The 17,463-nt window shown below is 42.6% G+C and overlaps 1 protein-coding gene across 2 annotated transcripts in view; it reads left to right on the top strand.

Annotated features, from left to right (window-relative positions):
* LMBR1 (limb development membrane protein 1) overlaps positions 1–17,463 on the top strand; it is a 241,507-nt gene that overhangs the window by 161,167 nt on the left and 62,877 nt on the right. For both annotated transcript variants that reach the window (XM_053609599.1, XM_053609600.1), the window contains one exon: positions 1,787–1,859. In XM_053609599.1, the coding sequence (XP_053465574.1) occupies positions 1,787–1,859 (73 nt within the window). The remainder of the gene's footprint in view (positions 1–1,786; positions 1,860–17,463) is intronic.

Below are 17,463 nucleotides of genomic sequence, written 5' to 3'. Positions count from 1 at the left end.
GTCTCCTTGCAGAGGCCTCACCTGCTGGTCTGTGTAGATCTCCCTTCTGTCTCCTTCTCACCTCTTAGTCTTTCATGCATGGTCTTTGTCATTATTTTTATATTTATTATTTATTCTTATTTATTTATTTTTTTGTTCCCTTCCAAGTTTAGGCTTCCCAAGGGTAGAGAGTGCACATACTCAGCAATTAGTGTGGGGCTAGGTCGTGGGGACCATAAATATTTTTTGAAAGACTGAGGATGTTTGGATTGCTTTAAATAAATTTCACATAAAGCATATAAATTTGATACCTGATAGGGATTGCAACATTTGAGAATCTATTTTCTGAAAACACCTTATCAGGCAGCTGAAAGGTTTGTATATGCATGTATATATGTATATACTCGCATGTGTGTACATATTATAGTATATAACATGGAGGACCAGAAATGTAGACATATTTTATGTGCTATTATCTATGTATTACTTTTCAAAGTTGAATTGAATTACCATGGCAATGTGTAGTATGATGTTTCCCTCAGGCGTTGGCATTAATCACATGAATGCTGGCGTCACCATGTGACAGGCAGGACAAAGAAAACGGCAGAAGCATGGTCGTCCTTCAGAGCCCAAGACCACCATGAAAACCAGTGTTTGAAATCTGAGAACTTTGCAGAAGTACAGTGACAGTGCGAGTGTGGGTATGGGGGGCCTTAAAGGATGTGCGCACCCTAGAAAACCAGTTGTGCTGGTGGTGCCTTGGAAAGAAATTGAAGCTGCTCGTGGAGCAGTAGAAGGGCCACTTTGGTGAGTGCTGTGCAAGCGTCCTTTGCCGTCCTCCAGAATGCCCGCTGAGGGTGACCACTCTGAGCACCTCTTGTAGTTGCAGAAGTCAAATGTGACTTGTATTCATCTTTTGCTATCGATATATATTGAGTATAATAATTTTAATAGTTTTTTTTTTTCTTTCTTAAAATGGCTTTCCATCCTTTTGGCCACTAACTTCTCCTAAATCATTTTTTTGCTGACAATAAGTAGCTTGGGTTCGAATGATACAGAACATTGATAGCAGCTCTGGGCTTCTTTCAGAATTTCCCCAGACATAGGAAGATGGTTAAGATCCTTTCATCACAATATTTTTGAATATTTTGCACATAATATCCTATATAATTGGCAATTGATTTGTAGAATTTTTTTTTTCTCTTGAACTAGTTTTGTAGGGTTTGGTGTTGTGTGGTTTACACATAGACATACCACTTGTTTAGGATTCTACTGGAAGATTTTGATAACACCAGTCTTCAATATTTATGGAATGTTCTTAGTACATAAAGGTAACAGAACGGAAAGTATTGCATGTTACTAATGTACCTAATGGATTTCTTGTTTTAGATGTTATGTAGGTAATTATAAATGAGAAAACAAATGTCAGACTGAGTGTCTGTTCCTTCTAGCTACAAAACATTGGCTTAGGTGTAAAGAGGTACTTACTATATTTAGCTTTTTGGCTGTTTAAAATACATACATTTGTTTGCTGTTGAGAAAGAAGCAGAATTCTTTAATCTATTAAACTTTAAAAATATCCAATTTAAATGTATGTAGGGTTTGTGATAATCAACCTTTGATATATTTAGTTGTATACATAAATACCTTAATCTTTTAAATAAAATAGTTTGGCCATTTTTAATTTGGGTTCCTAATAATTTGAATTAATACATTATCTAAAATAATTGGTTAGATAGTCTCAACATATTCATAAACACTGGTCTTTTAAAGTTGCATTATTTAATAGTTTTATCTTTAAATTTAGATTCTTGAAGATCTGGATGAACAAATTTATATGATTACTTTAGAAGAAGAATCACTCCATAGACGACTAAATGGTATGTATATGTTACATGTTTAGAGCAGAATAAAAAACTTTTTAATTCAAAATATAATTGAAAGGAAAAAATATAATCCTCTCAGTATCTTGTGCTGTTGAGAGAGGTGAAGACTTAAGAGTAATAAAGCAGCTTCTCTGTGATGAAAGTTTGCTGCAGGCCTTGGCAAGGCCTGCTTCATCCTGACGGGTGGTCGGGGAGGGACTAGGCATCCCTCTACTCCAACTCCCCAGACCCTTGCATATGTGACTTACCCTTGCTAAGGTAATGTAGATTTCCACGTTGTCTTAGTGATTGGGGTATCCCTATTTCACTCCCTTTGTTGAAATCTTTACGATAAAAAGTAGTGTGCTTCTTTGATGCTAAGGTATCAGATTTGCCTCTTAAAGTTTTAACTCTGTTGTTATTTGGGAATACTGTTAATTATCAGCTGCTGATCAAGTAAGCATGTCATAGATTTTCAAGTTTAATCTTTAATTATTGATCATTTTTGGCTTCAAGTGAATTAATGAAGAAAATAATCAGGGTCTAGTTTGACAGAGAAGTGGCGCACTTTGGGCAAAGTCCCTTTACTTTTACTCAAGTGATTTTCACCCTGCACTCTTTTCTCTTCATAATCTTTTTTTAAAAAATGTTGTAATTACCTACGTAGTATAACATTATTGTGATGATGAATATAACAAAAGCCCAGGGTCCACCAATACTTAATATATGAACATAACAGAATTCAACTTGCATCCCCTAAATCTATTAAAATAAACAAAAATTTAAAAAGTTGAAAAACCACCTGTCTTCCACCAAGATGAGATTATTAATAGCTAACTAGTTCAGAATCATAATTTGAAAGTGCGTATAGAATGGAAGATTAAATATGAAATATTTAGAGATAGGAAGAAACACACCTACTTTCTTCAATTTTAAGTAGTGAATTTAAATCATTTATTCTTAGATCCAAGAATTTCAGTTTGTACCTAATCTGCAGAATTCTTGTCAATCATGTTATATAGCTTGATACAGATAAACTTTTAGACTGGAATGATATATGTCTTTTATTCTTCTAACTTTATTTAAGCTACCTTAACATTTAAGCCCATTTGATTTTAAAATGATAAACTTCAGTCAGTAACAAAGATTCCTATGATGCCCATCACACATCCCAAACAGGCTAAGAAAAGCACACTCAGTGTGTCATTGGAAAAACACCACCAATGTTCCTAACATTTAATTACAGCAATAATATTATAACAAATTTGTCTTGTTAGATAATCTTGCTGTTGTGTGATGAACATGTCAGACTGCCCCCTGCAGTGCGGTTGCATCTCGGCCTCAGATGCACCCCCAGCAGTGTGGTTGCCTTGGCCTCAGGGGCGCCCCTTGCAGTGTGGTTGCGTCTGGGCCTCAGGGGCGCCCCCTGCAGTGTGGCCGCGTCTGGGCCTCAGGGGCGCCCCCTGCAGTGTGGCCGCGTCTCGGCCTCAGGGGCGCCCCCTGCAGTGTGGTCGCGTCTCGGCCTCAGGGGCGCCCCCTGCAGTGTGGCCGCGTCTCGGCCTCAGGGGCGCCCCCTGCAGTGTGGCCGCGTCTGGGCCTCAGGGGCGCCCCCTGCAGTGTGGCCGCGTCTCGGCCTCAGGGGCGCCCCCTGCAGTGTGGTCGCGTCTGGGCCTCAGGGGCGCCCCCTGCAGTGTGGCCGCGTCTCGGCCTCAGGGGCGCCCCCTGCAGTGTGGTCGCGTCTGGGCCTCAGGGGCGCCCCCTGCAGTGTGGTCGCGTCTCGGCCTCAGGGGCGCCCCCTGCAGTGTGGTCGCGTCTGGGCCTCAGGGGCGCCCCCTGCAGTGTGGTCGCGTCTGGGCCTCAGGGGCGCCACCTGCAGTGTGGCCGCGTCTGGGCCTCAGGGGCGCCCCCTGCAGTGTGGTCGCGTCTGGGCCTCAGGGGCGCCCCCTGCAGTGTGGTCGCGTCTGGGCCTCAGGGGCGCCCCCTGCAGTGTGGTCGCGTCTGGGCCTCAGGGGCGCCACCTGCAGTGTGGCCGCGTCTGGGCCTCAGGGGCGCCCCCTGCAGTGTGGTCGCGTCTGGGCCTCAGGGGCGCCCCCTGCAGTGTGGCCGCGTCTCGGCCTCAGGGGCGCCCCCTGCAGTGTGGTCGCGTCTGGGCCTCAGGTGTGTGCTATTTTTATCTACAGGTCAGGAGTCTGAGATCCAGGAAGGATTAAACACGTGTGTATAGTACGCAATGAATTAAAGAATTTAAATTAAGTCAAAACAAAACAAGAACAGAAATACAGCCTTTTCTCACTTTCCTCTTCTATAGTAAGGAAAATATAAAGGTCTTTTTAGAATCTTTTTAAAGCTTTTTGTCTTCAAATTCAAAAATTGTTATATCAAAGAAGTTGAAAAGGAAATACTGGCTGGAAGGCTAAATGTATTATAAAGTGAAGCAAAGTCAATATAACACCCCAACTCACACAGAAGTGTTACAGAGAAGAGATGGATTTGTTTGGGAGAGGATTAGGAATGATATGAGAGCTAAGGCTAAGGATAATTTTATTACATACCAGCCACTGTTTATGATTGTTCTATTTGGTAAGTTGTCTAAAATCTCTTCAGGAAAACTCATTAATGATATGTTAAGATAATTATTCTGTGGTTTGCTGCTGTTTAGCCACTGCAGACTATTTCAGCTGGTAAATAATAGGCTGAATGATTTATGTTTATACCATAGATGGTCCTGTAGAAAATTGACATTTTGACTAACATGGATTAAGAAGTGTGAACTTTATAGTGTATGTTTATCAATATGTGCTGAGGAAAAGACAAGATGAAAAAAACAATATCATGATTTGCCATTTTAAATTTTAAGTCTTTTAAAACAAAATATGTTTATTATCTCATAATTCTGGAGGCCAGAAATTTGAATCCAGTAAAGTTGGGGAGAAATTAAAGCCATTTTTAAAGAAAGTATAGAAATAGAAAATTATTTTATCTTATTTTTATTTCATTTAACCTAATATTATTATGTCAAATGCGTTGTAACAGTAATTTAATATTTTAAGTTATAAAACAAAAGCACCTTATTAATTTTTTTACTCTATTAAAAAGAAGAGAGTAATGAGTAATAGACTTCTTAAAAAATATGGATTGAATGCTACTTTATCACAGAATTCATGGTGTTGTTTTTCTAATGGCACACTGAGCTTGCTTTTCTCAGCCTGTGTTGGGGGTGTATGACACTCCTCACAGCGATCTGTAGGACATCTGCATAACCTACTTGGGCTTAGCTTTCCAATTTTCTATAAACACATGTTACTTAAAAAATACCATGCAGTGCTTTACTGTAAAAATGACATTATTATTATTATTATTTTTTGATAGTAGTATGGCTTGTTGAGGTAGTCTTTATGTTATTGGAGTTAAATTTTTGTGGCTGGTTTAAAAAAATCAGTAAATAAAATAAAATAAAATTATCAGTATGTAACACTAGCATTTTGAGAGGCTGAGACAGGAGGATTGCTTGAGCCCAGGAGTTTGAAGCTGCAGTGAGCTATGATTATGCCACTGCATTCCTGTCAGGGTGACAGAGTGAGACTCTGTCTTTAAAAATAAAGAATAAATCACTGTAGCTTTATGGTGGGGTGCTTGCATATTGTGACTGCTGCATTTGCCTTATTTGACACTTCCTGATGCTATAGGTGTAGTGCTGTTGGGAGGTTTTATTTTTTGTTACGTTATTATTCCATAAAATAAAGCAAAGCTGTGCAGTGTTGTAATGCAGTGGCCTAAAGGAGCCGTCCTGTTCTCTGCTTCTCCTTCCCTTTTCTGTTTGCTGCACATCTTGAGCACCAGGCACTGTGCAGACGCATTAAGTCTTCAGGTCTCGGGATTGTCGGCTAATTGACTGAAGAAGAGGGAGTGAAAAGGGTAAGAATTTATAGATTTTTATCTAGTGTGTAAACAACTTAAAAAAAAGAAAGAGGAGAAGGACTTGTGTGTGTTCCTAGAGCAGGAGGGACCCTAGAGCTTCTGTCGTTTGGTTAAGACAGCCCCTCTGCTATGACCCTATTACGGCAGGTGTAGAGACGTGTCTACGTAACTCACCCTGACCTGGCAAGACACCCACACAGCTGTTCCTCAGCACACAGCTCCCCTCTGCTATGTGCCTTGAGACCATCAGGACTCCCGGGCCCGCTGTGCCCTCCACCCTTCTCGTGATGCACAGTGTAACGGCCAGGATGCAGGAACCGTGAGGACTATCACTAGTGTCTGGTACTTACTTTCCCTTCTCCTGGGGGACTTTGTTCTGTCTTTCCTTTCCTCTTGTCTTCCTCACCATCCTCAGTCTCAACTGATGATCTTGTCTTCTGTTTTCTAAAGAATTTTCACAGGCTTTGTCCTTCATACCAACTCATCTCCCTGAAGTTCTCCTGACACTTGTGGCTTCTCCTCCTGACGCTGTGGCTGAGTTGTCTGTGCCGCTGGCCGGGGCCATCCTCCCTGCTCTCCTGGGTTTTGTCCCTTCCACTAACTCTAGGACAAGCTGGAGCACTTCCTCCCGCCCCACCTGGTGGTCAGTTTTTCCCCCATTGGATCCTTCCCATCAGCATAGAGATGTGTCGTGATCTTTCCAGGAGGAAACAGAGACAGAAGGAGCCGGTGTCTGTGTTGGCCCGCTGTCCCCTGTAGCTCTTTTTTCTGGCCAAGCTCATGGCAGTCTGTGCTCCTGGGCCTCTGTTCTGTGCTGGACGTTTTGCTGGGGACTCAGTCTTGCTCCCACTGTGCGGGAGGTGATGCCACATATTGGTCTGTGACCTCACAGTCCTCCTCCTCCTCTTGTTCCCTCCTCCCTGACATGATTTTCATTCCGCTTGATTTTCCGTTCACCACACTCTTGTTGCTTTATGTCATGGGTCATATTTTCTTAATCTACTTTGCTGGTTTTTCTCTGTGTCCATAACTTTTATTCCTAGAATGTATCTTAGGCCTCAGTACTCAAAACTTCCCCTCTGTGTTTGGTGTTCCTCCTTGGTTGTCTCTAATGGTCTCATGGCTTTAAGTACTGTCTTTAAGCTGCTGACTTCTCTGAACTTCGAGCCTAAAGATCCAGCTTATCTAGCAGACATTTCTCTTCAATGTCTAGAAGGCATTTTATTTTATTTTATTTATTTTTTTTTTTTGAGACAAGAGTCTCACTGTCTCACTCTGTTGCCCTGGCTAACTGTGTCATCACCGCTCACTGCAGCCTCCAACTCCTGGGCTCAAGCAGTCCTCCTACCACAGCCTCCCCAGTAGCTGAGACTACAGGTGGCCACCACAACGCCTGGCTAGTTTTTCTACTTCTAGTAGGAATGGAGTTTCACTCTTGCTCAGACTCTTGATCAGAACTCCTGAGCTCAAGGAATCTTCCTGCCTTAGCTTCCCAGAACGCTGGGTGCTGGGGTTACAGGTGTTTGCCATTGTGCCTGGCCTACATCTTTAAACATGTAATGTTCAAGGTAAACTCAAGATCTTTTCTCGAATCCTGCCCGTTACAGTCAGCTCAGCTCTGCAGATGGCAAGTCCTTCCAGGTGCTTAGGCCACGTCCATATAGTCTCCTCTTTATTCTCACATGGACTCCTTGGCCACACTGTTGTTTTTAGCTTCAAAATACTTCCGGAATCTGACCTCTTTCTGTACTGCTACTACCTTGATTTGAGCAACAATCACCCCTTTCAGATGTAGCAGCTTCCTAATTGGCTTCCAAGTGTCTGCCTTTGGCTTTGTGAGTCACAGGGAGTCTTGGTAGATTTAAGTCAGAGCCTCTTACTTTCCTCCTCAAAGACACCAGACGCCTTCCTTTCCCTTGCTGTCCCCACTGAGGCCCCTCCGCCCTTGGGACATTTGTTCCCCCTTCTGCCTTTTCTCCTCCCGTCTTTACCTGAACATGGAGCTTTCCACATTTCCACTCTGGGGCTCCGCCTGTGTGACATCGCGGAGCCCCATCTGTGCTGCCTTCCCTGCTTTATTGTTTCCGTGGCACTCCCCACTCCCTGACACACTAGCTCTTTTGCCTCTTGTGTATTGCCCATCTCCACACTGGAATGTAAGCTCCACAGGGGCAGGGATTTTGTTACTTTTCATCCCGTCTATACCAGGATCTAATAATACTGCTGGACACACAGTGGGTATGTAGTAAATATTTGTCCCCTGAGTAAATGAATAGATGGGAAACACACAAGACATAGAAGTGAAGGCAAAGAAAATGTTCTGATAGGAGCAGACAGAAACACGTGGAGAGAGCACTTAGGATGGCCCAGAGTGCAGACTGCTGAGGACACGTCACAGCTGGAGGGCAGGAACACCGTGTGTAGTGCAGTGACGATGAAGAGGCAGGAGCAAGGGTGCTTCCTCCCTGTTCTGTCTGTGAGATATGAACGGTCAAGTGCAGTTTCTACTGTGAGACCACTGCAGAGTAGCCTGACAGAAAGTCCAATTATGTTAATTGTGGTAGAAAATTGTTTGTAATTCCTTCCCAACCTTAAGAGGATACATATATCATTAACATGTTTAAAGTTTAAGTAATGCAACAGCATTAATTGAAATAATTAGCTTTTGTATGTGTATGGCCTATGGGTGTACTGGGTAACTTTAGAAGTAGTTCTATAATGAATAAAAATTATTTTTTTTTAAGTTCAAAACCTCCACGGTTCTTTTAATGTAATTTATTTAAAAATTGTAGCCTTTGAACTTAATAATTCAATTCAATTTTGTCAGATACTATTTTCATCTTCATGATAAAAAGTTGTTGGAGTATCACTTTTTGTAGCAATTACTTTCCTTCTTGATTGTAATCTTTTAAAAAAGCTCTTTCCATTGAAGCTTGCATTAATTCTTTATTAAGAGCACAGATGATGTAGTTGTTTCATTTTGTTGTTGTTGTTGTTGCAGTTTGGACCCACCACCCTTGGTGTATGGGACTGGCGCCCTACCCACTGAGCCACAGGCGCCGCCTTAGTTGTTTCATTTTTGCTGAATGTCAGGTTTCAGTACCTTTGTATCCTGAGAAATAAAGGACATATACGAGACATATCCTATGTGACCTTTTCATGGAACTTAGTGACTTGTGGAGAGCACTTAGCGTCCTCATCAGTGCTTGAATCTTGCTATCTATAACTAAGTCGAGTGTGCCAGGGAATTTGATGAAGACACCAGGGTTTGGGGTGGTATTCACAGGTACTGCAGAGTAGTAGCATCCTCTTAGAGCCACTTTCCCATTATTGGCATGATGATTTGCTAATTTGGTCATTACTTATCTGATGTCTTTCATATAACACTTAATGATGCAGGGAGCTCAGGTCAGATTTTATCTTCCGTCCTCTAATCACTTTCATCTCAGCTTTCTCTAGGCATTCTTCTAGGTTCTGGCAGGAGTCATTCTAGGAAGACTATTTGCTGTTGGTTACATCCCTGAAGTGAGAACATCTTGATTATCAGCCACTTTGAGAAATGTCTGGGATTAGTCAAACAGCCTGAAAATGATCAAATATCAGCAAACACATTTGTGTCCAAGGGTCTGAGATAGTTCGAGATGCTTTGTTAAATTTATTAAGCTTCTTAGCCCTTTAACCACATTTGTAGCAACAAAATCTGGCCCAAACAAATCATTTTTGTAAGAGAAATGTGACTGCAAAGGATATAAGCTAATATAATATGAGTAGATGAGGAATGCTTAATGTGAGTGAAGTATCACGTATCCTGTGGAATTTAGAGAGAGAAGCTATTGTAAAAATTGTAAAATGTGATTGTAAAAATGATCCAGATTTGTTGAACAGAATATGAATTGAATATATATGAGCTGCTTTTTTAGCTACAACCCATGTGGATAATACTTCCAATAGTAGCGTATATAAATATGAAGTTGAAAAATGATCTTAACATCTTATATAGTTTAAGATCCACTAGCAGCTGATATCTAAAGTAGAGAAAAAGACAAACTTTTATTTTAATTATACATAGCATTATATAATGTGCCTAAAGCTCATTGTTTAGTATTTTCTTTCTTCTTCTTGTTTTTTTTTTTTTTGCAGTTTTTGGCCGGGGCTGGGTTTGAACCCGCCACCTCTGGCATATAGGGGGCCTGCGCCCTACTCTGTTGAGCCACAGGCGCCTCCCTGTTTAATATTTTCTATCTTGGTTATAGTCATTAATAAAGTATATTTGCATTTTGACAGTATTGAATATGAAAAGTTTCACATTACTGGTTCTGTAGTCAGCCATGTTGTTATGGCTGTGTTAGAAGTAAACAGAAATCGTTATTTTAATAAACACTGGCATTGCAAGTACAGTGGACATAGAAACAGTTTCTAAGCGAGTGAGCTGTGTCTTCTCTGTAGGGAGTCACTGCTGAGATCGACGCAGAAGATGTGTGAGCGTCCAGTTCAAGCTTCAGTTCTCTCGCGCTTTCCACAGCCTCTCAGCCTTGGCCCTGTGAGATGCAGTGGGTAGTGTTTACATAGGGAGGTGGAATCTGCTCGCTCTGTGAGTTATTAGGAGTCTGGTCTTTAACAATAAAGTGGCTTGCCTAAGTGATTAGAAATAATATACAGCCCGGCCATGGCGGCTCACGCCTGCAATCCTAGCACTCTGGGAGGCCACGGCAGGTAGATCCCTTGAGGTCAGGAGCTTGAGAACAGCCTGAGCAAGAGCAAGACCCCATCTGTACTAAAAATAGAAAAATTAGCCCAGTGTGTTGGCAGATGCCTGTAGTCCCAGCTACTAGGAAGGCTGAGGCAAGAAGATCATTTAGCCCAGGAATCTGAGGTTGCTGTGAGCTATGGCGGCAGGGCACTCTACCCAGGGCGACAGACTGAGACTCTTGTCTCAAAAAAAGAAAGAAAGAAAAGAAAGAAATAATAAACATCATTTGAGTAACCTCACATTCTTGGTGACAGATCACTGTGGTCAAATTTAAAATAAGTATCATCAAAATTTTTTTTTTTTTTTTTTTTTTTTGTGGTTTTTGGCCGGGGCTAGGTTTGAACCACCTCCGGCATATGGGACTGGCGCCCTACTCCTTGAGCCACAGGCGCTGCCCAGTATCATCAAAATTTTAAACAGTTATTTGGATGAGATTTTCTGAATGAACATTTTTGGGGTTATATTCTAAATAAAAAGGTTAAATGTAAGAAAATTTGTTTATAAAAAATAATTTGTTTATGGTAGAGGTATGGTACTTCCGAATATTTATTATGATACCAAGTTTAGGAGCTGAATTGTTGAGGGTGCTGAATTGTTCAAGGGGGTAATTTTATTACATCAAGTTATTTGAATTGTGTGCGTGCCTATTTTGAAGATTATATTTGTTTTTAGAAATACATCATATTTAAAATTAATTATAATTATACTTTAAATACATTATATTTTAAATTAAGTCATTAGTATCTGTTTTTTAACATATGAAGGCTGTTTTATGTATTAAATTAAGGATACCTTATGGATAATGCTTAGTTACTGAAGAAATGCTGGACTTTGGGAAATTCTGTTACGGTGGAAGCAAAACATTTTCAATACCACACTAGGTTTTTAGCTTAAGAATAAAGCTAGGAAAAGTTGCCTTGAGCTATTAGTTTTCCTGAATCCAAAGAGACAGGTGGGGCAGGATCAAAAATGCTTATTTGATCAAAGTTATTGGCTCTGAAGGTATTTTTACCTATGTAAGAAAGATGAAAGATGTTGTTTTTATTGCAAGCTAGTAACAGTGTAATTTTGAACTAATTGGTGTTGAACTGCCAGTCACCTAAGGGGAGTGCAAATAGATACTCTTACAGTCTCCTTTGAGGCAGTGAGATCTTATGTCAGGGCTGGAAGAAAAACAGAGTAATACCGTTAAATTGACCTTAAATGAGCTGCCTTGTGGTTTTCTTGGAGAATCCCTTTTTTATTTTTCATGACTTGCCCCAACAGGTTTTGTCTACCAATTTGACTTATTGACTAGACAATGCTGACATTAAACATTTTAAATTCATTTTGAAATAAAGTGGCGATAGTACAATTCTTCAGGATATTTTAATTTTTTGGGGTGCAACTTAAATCCATATAATATTGCAGTATTTGTTTGCAGCGTGTCATGATTTCTTTCAATAGCCATGATTTCCTTCTGGTGAAATATTCTGTCCCCAAAAGCTTACTTTTCTCAAGTAAGTTTTCGTACATATTGGTGTATTACTACATAATAAAGGATGATAATGTCCTTGAATCTAGTCATTTCATAACAGCATGATTTATTTGAGGGTAATAAGAATGAATTCTTGAATTTTATATGAAAGTGAATATTTGTTAATTACCTATTGTGTGCCTAATGTTGTGCCACCTGAAAATAAGACACAGCATTTCAGAAATGCCACTTTAGTTATTTTCCTTTGAACAAGCATACATTGACTAGTCTAGACATTTGTATTGAGTTTTGTCGACATGCCCACAAAGGAGACATTTATGTCTTTTCACTTAATTTCAAATTGGCAGCGGGAATACTTTCTATTCCTTATAGAATTGGCAGCGGGAATATTTCCTATTCCTTTCTATATCCAGTCCCTTTCAAAATTCTGAATACTCATCAGATTATTTTTTCTAGTCTTGAACTGCATTTCTTTTACAAGTATAGGGAATTCAGTGAAGTTTGGAATTGTATTTCTAATTAATAAGACATAGAAGTTATATGAGTATTATTTACAGATATACACCACTGAATTTTTTAAAAATTTGGATAAAAGATAAAATGTACTGATTGTTATATAGTTTAAATTTCGATTCAAAGACACTTGAAAAATCTCATAAGCTATGCTATCTTACTGTAAATCTCCTTGTTATGTGGAAATGTTCATTAATTCTGTGACTTAATTGCTTTCTCTTTTTCTTTGGCTGCTAGAATCTAAAAACTAAATTCATAATCAAATTTTGGTAGCTTTGTATCACATCTGTACTATCTTTAGCCTTACTCTATTATATAAATTATATGTTAACAAGTAAAATGATTAAATTTATGAGCTCTGGAAATAGTATATAACAGGTCAGTGTGTTTGAGACCTCAGGTTCTTCAAAAGAAAGGGTGTTGGGTGCTCTCTCTTCAGCAATGGGCAGAAGTGAAGGAGGAGATGCAGAAGGGGTGGGATTCACTTCTCAGGGAAGCCTGAGTTTAGACTGGGATGTTGTGCTTCCCTGAGGAGGCTTAGAAGTAGAGGCCCCTGAATTCTCTTAGTGAGATTACATTTGCCCCACATTGCTACCCTGCTGATGTGCTTTGCCCCACATTGCTACCCTGCTGAATCCTCCTTTCAGCCTCTTTGAGAAAGGACCACTGTTTGCACCTAGAGAGACCCGGTGAGGCTTCTTCCTTCTGCATCAATTTTTTTTCTGGCCTGTTAGTTCCTAGTTCACAAGAACAAGACTTGCTCATCTTTCTAGCTGGTTTGTTGCTGTTTGAGGGACTACTCAACCTGAGTAGGTGCAAAGGAAACAACAGCAGCAGATAGAGAAATGTTGCCACTTATTTAAAGCTGAGCGAAGACCAGGATGAGTATCTAGAACAGGTGGTTCCCACTTACGTTAGCAGTCAAGGGGAGAGACAAAGGAGAAGCTGTCCTTAACTCCCAGAGGTGATAGGAGCTGTCAAGGAGATGTCATAGGACAGGAAGAAACTGCCTGTCATAGGACAGGAAGAACTTAAAAACAATTAAAACCTTAATAGACAAATAAAAGATGAGGTTGTCCTTGTGGTAGATAAATTAATGGTCCCCCAAAGATGTCAAATTTCTAATCCCCAGAACCTGTGAATATTTACCACATGGCATGAGGAACTTTACAGATGTGATAAAGTTAAAGGCCTTGAGATCATCCTGGATTATCTGGTGGGCCCAGTGTAATGACAAGAATTGTTGCAAGTGGAGGACTGAGGCCGAGGGCCTGGAGGAGGAGGCAGGGCAGAAGAAGCAGGGGTCGGGGTGAAGGGATGGGGACCCCCCAGCCACAGGTACAGGTAGAATTCAGTGCAGGTGGCCTTCAGGAGCAGGTGGCCTTCAGGTACAGGTGGCCACAGGTGCAGGTGGCCTTCAGGTGCAGGCAGCCATCAGGAACAGGTGGCCACAGGTGCAGGTGGCCTTCAGGTGCAGGCGGCCATCAGGAGCAGGTGGCCACAGGTGCAAGTGGCCTTCAGGTGCAGGCGGCCATCAGGAGCAGGTGGCCACAGGTGCAAGTGGCCTTCAGGAGCAGGTGACCTTCAGGTGCAGGTAGCCATCAAGTGCAGGTGGCCTTCAGGAGCAGGTGGACATCAGGTGCATGTGGCCATCAGGTGCAGGTGACCTTCAGGTGCAGGTGACCATCAGGAGCAGGTGGCCTTCAGGAGCAAGTGACCTTCAGGTGCAGGTGGCCTTCAGGTGCAGGTGGCCATCAGGTACAGGTGACCTTCAGGTGCAGGTGGCCATCAGGTGCAGGTGGCCATCAGGAGCAGGTGGCCTTCAGGAGCAGGTGACCTTCAGGTGCAGGTGGCCTTCAGGTGCAGGTGACCTTCAGGTGCAGGTGGCCATCAGGAGCAGGTGGCCTTCAGGTGCAGGTGGCCATCAGGAGCAGGTGGCCATTAGGAGCAGGTGGCCACAGGTGCAGGTGGCCATCAGGTGCAGATGGCCTTCAGGTACAGGTGGCCTTCAGGTGCAGGAGGCCTTTAGGAGCAGGTGGCCTTTAGGTGCAGGTGGCCTTCAGGAGCTGGTGACCTTCATGTGCAGGTGGCCATTAGAAGCAGGTGGCCACAGGTGCAGGTGGCCATCAGGTGCAGATGGCCTTCAGGTGCAGGTGGCCTTCAGGAGCAGGTGGCCATCAGGAGCAGGTGGCCACAGGTGCAGGCGACCTTCAGGAGCAGATGACCTTCAGGTGCAGGTGGCCTTCAGGAGCAGGTGACCTTCAGGTGCAGGTGGCCTTCAGGTACAGGTGGCCACAGGTGCAGGTGGCCACAGGTACAGGTGGCCTTCAGTTGCAGGTGGCCACAGGTACAGGTGGCCACAGGTGCAGGTGGCCTTCAGGTGCAGATGGCCTTCAGGTGCAGGTGGCCATCAGTTGCAGGTGGCCACAGGTGCAAGTGGCCACAGGTGCAGGTGGCTTTCAGGTACAGGTGGCCTTCAGGTGTAGGTGGTCTTCAGTTGCAGGTGGCCTTCAGGTACAGGTGGCCTTCAGGTGCAGGTGGTCATCATTTGTAGGCAGCCACAGGTGCAGGTGGCCTTCAGGAGCTGGTGACCTTCAGGTGCAGGTGGTCTTCAGGTGCAGGTGGCCTTCAGGAGCAGGTGGCCTTTAGGTGCAGGTGGCCATCAGGAGCAGGTGGCCTTCAGGTGCAGGTGGCCTTTAGGTGCAGGTAGCCTTGAGGTTCATGTTATCTTCAGGAGCAGTTGGCCATCAGGAGCCGGTGGCCTTTAGGTGCAGGTGCAGGTGGCCTTCTGGTGTAGGTGGCCTTCAGGAGCAGGTGGCCATCAGGTGTGGGTTGCCTTCAGGTGCGGGTGGCCATCAGGTGCAGGTGGCCTTCATGTGCAGGTGGCCTTCAGGTGCAGGCCGCCGTCAGGTGCAGGTGGCTTTCAGTTGCAGGTGGCCTTTAGGTGCAGGTGGCCTTATGGTGTAGGTGGCCTTTAGGTGCAGGTGGGCATCAGGTGCAGGTGGTCTTCAGGTGCAGGTGGCCATCGGGTGCAGGTGGCCTTTAGGTACAGGTGTCCATCAGGTACAGGTGGCCTTTAGGTGCAGGTGGCCATCAGTTGTAGGTGGCATGGTGGTGGCTACCTGTAGTCCCAGCTACTTGGGAGGCTGCGGCAGGAAGATTGCTCAAGCTTAGGAAATTGACATTGCCTTTGACTGTGGTGATGCCTGTGCCGTCTAGCCCAGGCAACAGAATGAGACCCTGTCTCTAAAAACAAAAACAAAAATAAACTCATATGTTCCAAAAGATGTCATGTATCTACTAGGGAAAAGAAAATGGCATCCATCCATTTATTCATTAATGCTTTCATTTTATATCTGCATATTGACTGTCTTATTTGTGCCAGGCACCATTCTAACTTCCATGCTGAAAAAAAAAATTAAGTAATAGTATTGAACTAAATTATTTTTAGAACAATCTCAGAAAGATCCAGGAGTTATGGGGGATGGGTGGGAAGCAGTGGAAGAATAGTTGAATAAATGTGCCACGAGAGTTCCACCTTGGGACAGGGTAAATTACCCATAAAAACATCTCTGTACTGACCGTTAAACTCAAAACCAGCCCCGTTAGCAGCATTGAACCCTAAATCACCCTAGTGATCACTGCTATGCTTAAAAATCACCCCGGAGAACACGATTGCACCTAAAACTGCCCAAAACCATGCCAAAGGCCGTGACTGAAATTGTAATGACCCCAATAATCACATCTAAACTCAAAGCAAAACAAGCAAATACTTCTTCCGAATCCAGCCCAAGGACTAACACTGAACTTAAAAACAGTGTGGTAACTAACCTCTGTTAAGCCTAAAAGCATTCTAATAACAGCCACTGAACTCAATATAACCACGAAAATCACCAGTGAAGCTGAAATTCCAGAAAACACTGCAGAACCTGGAACTACTCAAGAAAAGGCTAGTGAATAAGAAACCATGTCCAAACACAGCTCTCAAACTCAGGATCAACTCAGGAATTATTACTGAACCCAGAAGTATCCCAGAAACCTCTACCAATCCTGAAATCACACTAAAAAAAAAATCACTTTAGAACCCCCAAAACCTTCCCAAAAGCACTGCTGAGCATGAAAATATTCCAAATGCTAAAAAAAAAAAAATAATAATAATAATCTCTGTACTATTAGGACTATGGTATGTTGATAATATAACTAAAAAATATAATTTTTAAGAATGGGACAGTAACCATTGAAGTGCCAGATCAACATGGGGAAATGAATAAACAAAAGTTTCATTAGCTGGATACAGAAGAAAATGAAGAAATAAAAAGCAAAATAAAACAGACAGAAATTTCAAAGTTACATAAAGGGAAAAAGAGCGCCAGTCTCCTTGTTAGGTCGACTTGTGGATGGTGGATTTTAGTCCTTTGATGTCACTGCTGAGCTGCTGGGAAATCTACTTTGATGCTCACTGTGTTTAAATTACATGGTTTCCTTGTTTTTAAGCTACTTTGAGTTGCCCAATTCAGTAGAAAGCATCCTACTCTCCTAGATACAGCCCCTTTTGCACTTGGGAACACTGTGGCTCAGAGAAGCATAAACTGAAAATGATGAAAAGTTGAGAGGAGAAAAACCACAGTAAAATTTTAGAATTTAGCAGACGTGGGGAAATTTTGTCAGTAACTAATGGAGCAAATGTGAGGAAGCTGAGTTCCAAGCCATGTGTGCTTGGTTTAGACCCCAGCGCCCTACAGCCTCAGCAGTGGCACCACCACATGCAGCAGGCCTGGCCACTTCACAAGGGGCATCCTCTGGAATCTCATTATGAAATGGTTTGATCCTGACATCTTTCCCTCCATGCAAGGGACCAGGCAACTGCTTCTTTCCCACCCCAGCAGAAGAGGGAGAGTTACTCTTTGGAGAGAGTTAAACAGAGGGCCTTTGGCCTAGTACAGTTAAGGGTAGAAGCAGAG

The sequence above is a fragment of the Nycticebus coucang genome, chromosome 11, assembly GCF_027406575.1.
Source record: "Nycticebus coucang isolate mNycCou1 chromosome 11, mNycCou1.pri, whole genome shotgun sequence".
Lineage (NCBI taxonomy): Eukaryota > Metazoa > Chordata > Mammalia > Primates > Lorisidae > Nycticebus > Nycticebus coucang.
The sequence above is the reverse complement of the archived record's forward strand: the minus strand, read 5'-3'. Positions and strand labels throughout refer to the sequence as shown.